General features: G+C 35.5%; 1 protein-coding gene across 1 annotated transcript; it reads right to left on the bottom strand.

Annotated features, from left to right (window-relative positions):
• Positions 1 to 9: 9 nt before the first annotated feature.
• LOC128239177 (uncharacterized) lies at positions 10 to 12,329 on the bottom strand. Its single transcript, XM_052955681.1, has 11 exons — positions 11,620 to 12,329; positions 7,433 to 7,492; positions 6,442 to 6,609; positions 5,708 to 5,828; positions 5,278 to 5,398; positions 4,515 to 4,697; positions 3,600 to 3,723; positions 3,033 to 3,218; positions 2,229 to 2,468; positions 1,419 to 1,583; positions 10 to 866 (listed from the first exon to the last, which is right to left on the bottom strand). The coding sequence occupies exons 1-11, from the start codon at positions 12,203 to 12,205 to the stop codon at positions 193 to 195; spliced, it is 2,628 nt and encodes an 875-aa protein (XP_052811641.1). The 5' UTR covers positions 12,206 to 12,329; the 3' UTR covers positions 10 to 192.
• Positions 12,330 to 12,510: the final 181 nt, after the last annotated feature.

Genomic DNA, 12,510 nt, shown 5'->3' with positions numbered 1-12,510 from the left:
ATATTTTATTTTTGTTATAACACAAAAACATATAATTAAGTGAACAAGAATGTACACGATTTTAATGATTGCATATCCGTTCATGTTTATGAATATCAAACCATTTAAGTGAATATAATAATGATAAATAATATCATATAAAACGTTGTCAATACAACTCTGTTCAATTAACACATCTAAATTTAAGTTTCATCATCTAAATTTCACTTCGTTCTTTTCACTTTCAGGTACTTTTACTGGCTTTGATGATTTGTCTTTTTTATGAGACTTATTTTTTCTCTTATTTTTGTCTTTCCTCTCATGTTTACGTCGATCTTTCCTGTCTTTTTTAGAATCACGATTTTTATTTCTACCTTTACCTGAAGTATGCTTATCCTTATTCGCCGAGTTATTTATAGTGTCTTTGTCCTTTTCCGCTTTGTTTTTACTTTCATCCTTGACTGAATTTTTATCATTACCTTTATCTTCTTTATCACGATCACCTTTCTTATTTTTATCATTAACATCTCGTCTGTTATGTTTATTATTTCGTTTATAGCCTGCACCTTCGTCTTTATCCAACTCTCGTCTGTTATGTTTATTATTTCGTTTGTCGTCTGCACCTTCGTCTTCATCCAAATCTCGTCTGTTATGTTTATTATTTCGTTTATCGTCTGCACCCTTTTCTTCATCCAAATCTCGTCTGTTGTGTTTATTGCTTCCTTTGTCTTTTGGATTTTTGTCGTCTGCTTGAGTGTCGTCTGCTTGCAACCTCTTTGCGCAGACGCTGACGTCACAATACTGCCACGTGTACTTCTTCTTCGTGGTAAAACACCAAGGCCTGCTGCGACGATTACTTGCAGGGTTCCGACAGTAGTTGTGATCCCCTGGAATAAAATAATAAAAATATTTTCAAAGCCATATTGCGTACCATTCTGTAACATCGTTCATGACGTCATCATCAAAATTGATTCACGCGGAAGAATTCCCGTTATCGACAATATTTTTTTATCCAAGTGATAGTAGCAATCACGAGTAAAACTGGATTATTTCAGGCTTACTATCAATGCATGCTTAAGCAGCACAAATTATGAACACTCTTTCCCCCTACTGGACCCATTTCCGCCAACGAATTTACATGTATTTCTAAATTCTCTTATAACTTAATTAGATGGGTATGCCCTAGTTAGTATACAGCTTTTTTATGGTGTTGCTTAGTCCCGACCATTGTTCTTTCTATTTTCATATCAAATATACTGACGCTGAATCAAAACCCAAATTTTGTTTTTGAGTTGGATTGATATATTTGTTAAGTCAGAAGATAATACGGAGTGTGGGTGGAGGGAAGGGGGGGGGGGGGTGATTTAGGGCAACGGTATTAACTTTGCATTGATGTTGGTGGAGCAATGTTTTAGTGGCAATGAATCATAGCTCCTTACCAAGTCCATCTTTATTTTCCTCAGTACCATTGTAGGAGCGTGGCAGGAGGGCGTGGTCATGTGGGTAGTGCTCGTTCCATTTCTGACACGTGTATCCATCGATCGTGTGATCGAGGGCGCCCCGGTAGTCGCGTCCATCTGGATATTGACCAGGGATGCACGTGCCTGCAAGACACAATGGTGTAATACAGAAATTAACAAGAACACCGCGGAGCGATCGCCAAAGCTCCTCTGTTTTATTTTGCAGAAAGAGAAAAATAAGTAGATTAAAGTCAACTATTCAAGTCAGAGTTATTGGCTATGCCAAACAAGTGCGCACTGTCTCTTGTAAAGGGTGTACCAAGTTTCATTTAAATACCTTAAGAACGTTTGTTTTTAATTATGGTCAAGGTAAATGATGTAGTACGACGACGTCGTCGACGATGCCGACGAAGAGAACACCAAGGTTATCACAATAGTTTCTTGGAAAAACCAGACCAGCTAAAATAGCTATGATACAATGATTTGGTCGTACCCATTTTTATGTTCTGTCCAAAACAATAACAACAACAACAACAACAACAACAATAACAGCAACAACTTTCAATGCATTCAGGCAATTATGCCTGTTGCAAACATATATCGTCGCGTTTTATTACTTTTGCATATCATGTGTTGCGTTAAATGGATAGACTCCTCCCGGCAGAAAGTCTCGGTACGTTCGACGTCTTCATATTTACGATTTCTTTTAACTTAACGAGTTTAGAGACGATACTTTTGTTAATATCAATATCTTATAAACATTGACCAAATCAAAATAACCATACTAACGTCTTGCTCTCCTTTCACAGATGAATGGGTACGCATGTTCCGGAAGTTGAGAGTACGAGCCCAGCCATACCCCTTGCCAGCGGACACGGTCCTTTTGGCGGTTGAAGACGAGCGCTAGGGAGCTGGCGGAGCCCGGTTGACCCTTTTGCCATTTTGTATACGTCATAGAAATGGGCGTGCCTTTTTCACTAGTATACCAGGCAAATGTGCCATTGACAATGCGTCCGCCCGTCCGCCAGACTAAAATAAAGAATAAAAATAAGTTCGTCAACGTCATTTATAAAATTAATAATATAATTGTGTATGGTATCGTTGATAGGGTTATAGGGAATGTATGTTTTTACCTAAACAAAGGTTGACTGATCTGCTCTTTTGTCAACAGTCTTGTATCACTGGTTTCCTGACGTTTACGCAAAAATTGGCTCATTCCAAAACAAAAAATAAAAACAAAACAAAGTTGTCAAAACAATCAATCTGTGAAGATGCAGCTTTAAGGGTAGGTTCTGAATGTTTTGATTGGACTGTAAAACTAAGTGGCCAATCGATAGTCTGGTTCCCTGCTTACTGATATTTCATACAGTACGACCCGATAACGATAGTGTTAGGGGAAGGAACTCCAGACTAGCCAATCGATTGAATTGAATCACTGGGACATGTCTAAGGTTATGTATAAGATTCATATTGAACGTGGACATCATAATTTGTTGTATATCCATAAGTTCATTTCTTGTTTAAACACTCGCTGCCATGCACCTGTGACTTAAACTCTTCTAATAAGCCGATGGGAATTTTATAGGAAAATACCTTTAACGTCAGGGTACTTCTTTTTCATAAATCTCTTAATATGCGTGTCCTCCCGGGCGTCGTCTATGTGTAGAAGTCGGGAGTTGAGTCCCTCGCAGTGTCGCGCCGCCCCAGAGAACTGCTCCGCCATGTCAGATTCGAACTTGTAACAGGATCGCCCGTTTTTTCGCCACCCAGTTGGACAAGCTGTAAGCAGTCGGAATATGTCAAGTTTGTTATCTCCACATATAGACTCTTTAACGAGTTGAGTGTGTGTGTGTGTGTGTGGGGGGGGGGGGGGGGGGGGGGTTGTGGAGGACATCCCTCAGGAACTAATTCTAGTCTTAATGTTGAATTTTCATGCACTTTATGCATTTTTAAAAATACTACATATTGGTTTTAAGGCAAACTTGGTAAATTTAAGTAGCGACGTGCCCCACCTCCTAAATCCATTACTCATTTATTATAAGAAATGATTCCTATGTGAGCTGGACGTGAGAGATGCCATTTAGTTCAGGAGAAACAAGTCTTAATGCAGAATTATAACATGGCCTACTTCTAAATAATAACTCAACTCCAATTCCTCACCTGTAACTTCATCGTCTTCTTTGTCGTTACAGTTGTACATATCACGTAGCTGTGCGATGTCGATGTTACTCAGTTCCTCCCGCTGCCCGATTTTCATTCCAAGCGTCTTGCCGATCCCAATTACCTGAGAAATAGGATGTGACGCATGATTTACATTTTTCATCGAAAAAAACCCCTAGAGTCTTTATTACTTATGCTTAAATACCATTCACTGGGAATTAATTTGAACTTAGTTATAAAATTACACGTTTAAACACTAGTATTAATCAATATTATTGTTGTTGTTGTTGTTGTTGTTGTTGTTGTTGTTGTTGTTGTTGTTGTTGTTGTTGTTATTATTATTATTATTATTATTATTATTATTATTATTATTATTATTATTATTATTTATTATTATTATCATTAATATTGTTTTTGTTATTATTATTATTATTATTATTATTATTATTATTATTATTATTATTATTATTATTATTATTACTATGCTGTTCCGATTGAGCCAAAAAGACGAATCATGACTGCACGGTTTACAATGTCAGAAATCGGTACATTTTAACTACGATGCAAGTAGTTCGCGTAGTAATTTCAATTTAGCAGTCTTGGGAAACTTTATAATGTTTGCAATAATACACTTCACTTTCAATCAATTTAAACGTATATATACAAATACAAGATAAAACACTACATTTAATTAATACTATAATTGAAAATTTGACGAACTACTTAATTGATGTACCGGCATACATCCGAGGTTGTTTCGATAGAAAATGGCCGAGATGTTCCGAATGGCAAATTATTCCATTAATGGCTTAACAGTAATAGCAGTTTTTTTTTACATGTTATACTTATCAGATACGTTCAAAGTCTTATTGAAAATCCACAACCACATTGCACGTGCATGGAACTCAAATTTACCGTGATTGTCTTTTCCCCGAGGTTTGTAAACGCTTTCTCGCTGTAGTGCATAATGCTCTGATAGTCATACGGATATCCTCGGCTAGACACCAGTTCCGGGTTCGCCTTCCTGAAGTCTGGAAGGTAGCGGGGCGACACGTTTTCTTCTAGTATCTTTACGAATTCGTCACGGTCTGGACGGGCCTGAAAACATATTGGAACCGTATTTTACTGAAAATAAAGCGCAGGCCGGACGACGATTTTGCTTTCTGAAAGTCAGCAGGTAGGCAAAGCGTAACCAATAGATCAAACTATTATACATGTTCATCATGAACAGGATAACTTGATAAAACCGTGCATTTAAAGATTGAAGTCCTATATTTCTTTTCAAGTTTTAACTTTAGATTTCAAATCATTAAAATACCGTAAATCCTAACTGCACGTTTGTATTATAAATTATTTAAGAAAAAATGTTCTATAAGAATCTATGTATCGCCCAGAAAAACCAGATATTTAACGCAAATGCTATATATATATGATTTCGTTTTCAAGTGTTGTCATAATCAAATTTGCGAAATCAACATCAACTTCTTTGCAGAGCTAAACATACAACTAATTCTCTACTCAACTCAACTCAACTCAGTTTATAGCATTTGACATATAAACAAGCTTAAAGCAAATACAACTTATTCACAAGCATGAGTATCCAATAGTTTTTATTGAAGAGCGAAAATAAAATTATTACGGATGATGAGGTAAAATAACTACAAGTATAAAATAATACCTGCTCGTGCCAGAACCCAAGCGCATGGGAGATCTCGTGGATGGCAACACCGACTCTCTCACAACCCTTTCCTATCGACACTTTCTGTTCCCCACCCACCTTCCCAACACTGGACCAACACCTGTGGAAGGAACGGTGGTACATGCACGTCAGTACGTTACGATTTATTATAGATATTGCTCTCAAAACAAAGAACATGCTTATAGAATAATTATCTGGTTTCTAGTTTAAATACGTATTAATTGTTTCTAAGATGATGATGACTTTGTTGTTTCTGCTGCTTCTGCCTCGCTTCTGCTGTTGCTGCTGTTGCTACTGCTGCTGCTGCTGCTAATGATGATGATGATGATGATGATGATGATGATGATGATGATGATGATGATGATGATGATGATGATCTGATGTTATTTTTCAATATGTTAATATTTACCCAGGTTCGCTGATAAACCGGATATAGTCGTTATCTGTGGGTTTCTTACTCCGGAAGTTGATACAAGTCTTGTTCTCGATCTCTTTCATCGCCTTCCGGATCACGGAACGAGACTTTGACTCTGGAAGACATACACGAACTCCGTTATGTATGTGGTATTCTTTGCACTTACGTAATGGTTGAAAGTTCTAACTATGCATTTTCCGAAATAAATGCACCTAGATAGCACGGTCGCACACCCTCGGCATATTATTTGGTAAATTCATACTTATAAACCTTTAACCAGCCTTTTAAAGTGTTTGAGATTTTACTTTGTCGGATTACCTAACCTCTTTTGAATTCTACCGATTCACCTGATTAAAATCAACAGCGGCTGACTACTAATATACCAATATAAATGTAGGGCAGATTTAAAACAAAAAATGTATGTATATACTTCTATTCCATTTGACAAGATATAATTTCGAACATAAACGCGAGTAAATCACACACAAAGTGCATGATTTTATTAAGAATACTGAAAAAAAGCTTTTTATGAGTTTTATGAGGTTAATCATTTTGACATTTTTTTATCACTGGCTTCGTGCTTTATCATCTTTGCACTTTTTTTCTTTTCAACAAGTTCATTTATTATGAAAGATGAATACTAAACTCTACCTACAGTAAAAAAATAATATAAATACCGCATGCAAAAACGATTCGCTTCGATTTTATCGCATCAAAAGTTCACTTACGAATGTCTTCTGCGAATATGTACGGTACAACGCCCCCTATCCACGTGCGCGAGGACCTCATGGTGGCACGCTTCCGGCGGCCCGCCCGCCAGCGTAACTCGTTGGGGAAGATTATTTTCTCAGACTCTTTATCCAAAACAATATCGCCGTTGTAAAATACGGAGCCTCCTGAATAAATAGCAAAAAACACAGGAGTTCAATGGAACTTGTCAATATGGTAAATAAATGTATTGATGTGGTCAGCTGCGTTATAATATAAGTTACGGGGTTAGTATGTGACCCAATATGGGATATACGGGGCAAAGGAAACCATATCGGGTGAGAGCGATATTAATATATATATATATATATATATCGACAACCTGTTTACATGTTAAAATGCTTCATTCATTCATCGGAATGTTCATCGAAAACGGAAAATAGACGCCGTTTTGGTACGATATAAATTTGGTGCCTCGATATGAAAAAGATACGGGGGTCACCGCGTGACCAGTCCTGGACCAATGGCGTTGCGTCATTTATGTTGGAGGCGTGATATAAATATATATAGGCACTAGTACTTCAATACTTTGGACCGATTGTTCAGAACGTTGTTAAAGTTAACAACGTGATTTACGACATAGTTGTTAACTTTTAAAGATGAAATATTCTCATATATTTCAACATAACAAGACCAGCTAAAACATAGTCCCAAATCTTGTTAGGAACACTGCAGAGCGTAATAAATAGTATCCGTTAAACATTTAGAGCAAGAAACACAAAAATGAACGTTAACGACGATGACGTTAACAACGTTGTTTACTTTAACAAAGTTCTGAACTATCGGCCCATTGTCATTGTAGATGATTACTTCTAGTGTCTCTTCCAAACTTCCATCTTGTGTTCTTTTAACTCAACCGAGTGCACTTTTTGTAACATTAAATGAACTGTACTCGTAAATTAATTGATAAAAGGTTTTACTTCGCCGCGTGAGATCATAAGGAAACCTTACCTGTACCCCTGGGTCGAATACCTTCGTCGTATGCCGTACACAGAGATGGTGGACATACATCTGTAAAAAGTAACTTAACATTTTATTTCAATCAGAAAGAACATTGCGAAAATGTTGTATATCAGTGTAAATGTATACATGTCAGGCGCGTAGCTAGGCCTAAAAAAACTTGAAGGCCCGATGGTTCTATGTGAGTCTTGGGCATTACACACACTTAATTATATTTGCAATTATTACAATAAAATCAAGCAATACACCCTGCATGTTGTTTAAATAAACACCAAACTTTGGTTGAAAAAAGGACGACAAACTTTTGAGTTGTTCAAAGTGTTTGAGCAGCTATTAGTTTTTATTGCATTTTTGGGTTATTTAAATTTTGTCATTTTTCAAAAAAAAGTTGTAGACCCAGGCCTACAAGGCCTATATGTAGGAACGCCACTACTGATGTATAGGGAGATAATGTGTTGGTCACAGCTACAGGAATTGTCATGAGAAACCCTTCCATCCATTGCGTACCGATTACATTTTCATTTTCTTCCCGACTCCTGAATAGCAAATACTAATTAACAATTTCGTGAGTCACAATAACAAATAATGCCATTTTTTTTTTAGATTTTGCGTACTGCGTACCACCTCCTTGAGTCCCGATATACACCCTACAAATCCCTAAATACAGCGTACCAAAACCCCCGAATACAGTTCCTGAATACAGCGTAGTTACAAATCCCTGAATACAAAGTACCAAACATCCCAGAATACCAGGTTCATTGTACCAAAAATCCCAAAATACAGCGTTCCAAAAAAAAATGAAATGAAAAATGAATACAGCGTACTAGCAACCCCTTGAATACAGCGTACCAAAAAGGGGAGTTTGTGTTTCAGTGGTTGTGTTTCAACTTATAAAAGAAATCCAATGCGGAATTGTTTGTTCAAAACAAAGAGTCAGGTCATAGAGATATTAGGATTTAATAAATATTGGTAATTTTAAGTGAGAAGTGCAAGGAGGCTCACATGTATGTGTGTGAGTGTGGCGGGGTGGGGGTATTTTGTTTAGGAATTGTTGTTTTTATAAGAATTAATACGATATGGTAAACGGTTCAAGCGTCCCACACGATGTGGTCCTCTTTAATACCAACGGTTTCGAACCATGGTCACAGAGTAGCAGTGATCTATTTCGAAACAAACTCTAAAACTGAAATCGTAAGACAAAGGTTATTTTAATTTGCAAGTAAAACTTTCACCAAAATTTGTCAAAACTCCATATTTTTGATTTTGTCATTCGTTCGTGGATGAAATGACCATGATCTTAAAGGGACTCGCCAGCAGATGATACAATTGCAAGAAAATATAAAAATTGTCAAAATCTTACTAAAATTGACATCGTTGTGAACAATGCAATGAATCTTAATTACTGTAACTTAAAGTCACGAAAGTTTTTTTAAGGGTAACTTTTCACCGAAAGCGATTTTTTTTAATAGACATAAATACAATTGCTATATAATCACAGTAAAATTTGATATAATCACAATAAAAATTTAATTTATTACCTCTCTTAAATATACCATATCATAATAGTATCGTCATTATAGTATAATTCAAAAATGTAATCCAGGCAAAAAGATTATAATGGCTAATTAATATAAATTAAACATGGAAATAATCTCGATGCTAATAACTAAAATGCACTAACAGATCTTTACATCCTAACTTAAAGCACCTCTAGACGTTTATTTAGTGTTCTTGCAGGGGCGTAGCTAGCCATCAATTCATGTGGATTCATAATTGTGCTAGGGGGGTCCGGGGGAATGCCCCCTCGGAAAAATGAAAACCATGGTGCACTCTTGTGCATTCTGGGCATTTTTATGGACTTTATTTCGTACTGGAAATAGACAGTTTTAGGATCATGTAGTCAAGTACGCATACTGCAACTTTAGCTAAAAATATTTGTCAGAATCATGTAGATTCAGCCACGTACTCGCGTATAGGCAGCTACGCGCTTGACATGTATACACATTAAAGTTGAGACAGCATTTTAAATAAAACACTTGACCAATGTCCATATACGTGAACAAATACCGCTGGTTAATGTCCGATTAATGTATTTAGATAAAGTAAACAGATGAGTTCAATAGGCATCACTAAATTTGTAATAATTTAGGCATAGTTGTAGGTGAACAAAATCCGTGTGTTGTATCAACATTAAAGATTTATTAATAGATAATTTATTTTCTTAATGGCAAAAGTAACCATTTCATTTTATTTATTTGAAATTTAACGCAGAAACACTGCATGACTTGAATGATTTTGCAACCAAATTTACCTGTTGTTGTTTATTTTTTACTGATAAAAATGTTATAGTCCTGTTCGTACACTGTAGGTTAAGTTGATCACGTTTTTTTCACATATATCTGGGGCCATATTGAATGATGTTTTAATTCATCGTTTGATAATTAGACTCGGAAATGCGTACTCTTAAATGTGAAAAATTATCCTGAATATAAATATTTTAACATCAAATCTATTTATAAATGTAGACAATTTACTCGTCACAGATACCGTCATTTTTTAAACTGTTTCTCTTCTAATAAGAATGTTTCAATGATTTTAAAAGTCACCATTTCGAGTTTTGATCCTCAAACTCAGACTCAATACGTTAGTGATAATAGGCCCTAGTACTGCATTATAATTATTATTATTTTTTTTATTTGATACGATGAGTTACTGTATAATTTATATGTTCATGCATATGAATATGCGTCCCGCCCCCGCACCCACCCACCCCCGAACAAAAATCAAATAAATAAATAAAATAAAAATCTTTGATGCATTTCGATGTTATGGAGTTTAATCAGTGAAATAATATCAGTTATATCGCCGCTCGTGAAAATATGTTTTTCTATGACACTCGTGAAAAAAGTACGAATTTACACTGAAATCAACAAATAACCTCTCAGTTTTCGATATTTGTTAAAGGCGCACACTATACGCTGATATTTTTTTTTAACTTTAATAAATTTCATGTTTAAATCATTGAAATGAACTACGTGGCCAGAAACTCCCTTATTAAAAAAGCGCAAAAAATCGCTTATATTTTTTTATTAGTACACAAATCATATCTTTTTTGTTTGATAGTTAAAATCAAATAAGTTAATTCAAACATGATGATGCGTTAAAGTTAAAGAAAGGAAACGCATCAATATTTATTGTGTGTCTTTAATACACCTTAAAAACTTAAGAGATTGAAAATAGTTGAAGATAGCAAACATCAGCAATATAATCGGATCAAAGACATTTAAAAGATGATGAAAGGTAAACATAATCATTGATATTTGAATACAGACTTTTAAACAAAGTGCTATAAATTCCAGATTTTCTAATAATTTCCATACACAAAGTCATCTCAGGCTAGGTCTTTAAGCCAGATATGTGGAGGTCAACCTAATAAATTATTAAACCATATATAGGTCAGACTGATATTTTACTTATTTGACATAAGTGAACATCTCTAATGTAAGTAATGGCTCATATCAAAAGAAGCTAACTTTACTATCATTTAATAAAATACGGTATACTACATACAAATGTTACTTTCTTACATTCCATAAAGACATAGTTCATGGCACAGCGGCGTTAAATACGGATTTAATCGGTGAGAATGTCACCTAGTTATTCTTTTATAGTATATAAGCATACATCGTGTATCGAATATTTTACTAGACTTGTGTTCTGTCTGTTTCTTCATCATCATCATCATCATCATCATCATCATCATCATCATCATCATCATCACCACCACCACCAACACCACCACCACCACCACCACCAAATCCACCACCACCACCGTCGTCATCATCATCATCATCATAATCATCATCATCATCATCATCATCATCATCATCATGGAAATCACCACCACCACCACCATCACCACCACCACCACCAAAACCACCACTACCACCACTACCACCACCACCATGATCATCATCATCATCATCATCATTATTCTCATCAGCATTATCATGATTATATTCTAAAGATATGTCTTATGGCAAACAGTAAGGTACTTTTGAGACATCTTGGAATCGTCACTTTTTGTAGAACCAGGAACATTTTAGGTAAGAAAGCACAATATTCCACTATTAAAAAACCTTATTGTTCAATGAGCAATAAGCTGCTTTTATACTTACTATAATTTAGCTCCCAGGGCTCCCAATACCGTCCAGATCGTTTGATGACCGTCACCCGGATTTCAGCGGTCGGTTCCTTCAAAACTTGACTTCCGGCGGGGCCGTCCATCTGGTACCCAACGTCTCTACCGCCTTTTGTCAACGGAGTAATCAAATTGTCACCATTGCCTTTGGAAAACCCAAGTTTGATACTGCTTGTTTCCACTGAAGAATCATCTACGAACTCCTGACTTCCATCACTTTTTTCTTGAATACCAATTCTCATATCGTTTAGTGACAAATCCAAAGAATTTGGCTTTGAATTATTAATCGCATTTAACAAACTTAAACGTTCCATTTTTGAATTTGATAACGTTCTTGTATAATTTTCACTCCCATTTCCATTTGAATCTTTTTCAAATTTCTCTCCACTTTTATCTCCGTCGGTTAAAACCATGGCAACTTTTGTAAAATTGTTTGTAAAATAACCGATTTTATCCTTATTTTGTGCATAATCCTTTCCATCTTTTAAAGGAAGCCCTTTAACTATATTCACACAAATAAACAGCAATAGCATTTTTACAAAACTTAAACAAATCCTTTCCATTTTGATTGACACGGTTTTGATGAAGATTTCAGTATTGTCACTTTAAAAGTTTTGTTTAAACAGATAATTCCCTTGTTGTGTGTACTTTATGATCAAAATTTGCAAACAAATAATGCCTGCGATATAAAATTGCCCTCCATACGTCTGCAGTGTTCAATGTATACGATACTTGGCTATTTAGTTCAAGAAGATTAAAATGCAGGATTTATTGCACTAAAGGGTAGTTTCCTTTATTAACATCATCAAAAAATTCAAAAGGATACACTAAACTCTAATTATAACTTCAATACATTTGTAGATTTGTA

The sequence above is a fragment of the Mya arenaria genome, chromosome 6 (genome assembly GCF_026914265.1).
Source record: "Mya arenaria isolate MELC-2E11 chromosome 6, ASM2691426v1".
Lineage (NCBI taxonomy): Eukaryota > Metazoa > Mollusca > Bivalvia > Myida > Myidae > Mya > Mya arenaria.
Note: the sequence above shows the minus strand (reverse complement) of the source record. Positions and strands in the feature narration are given on the sequence as shown.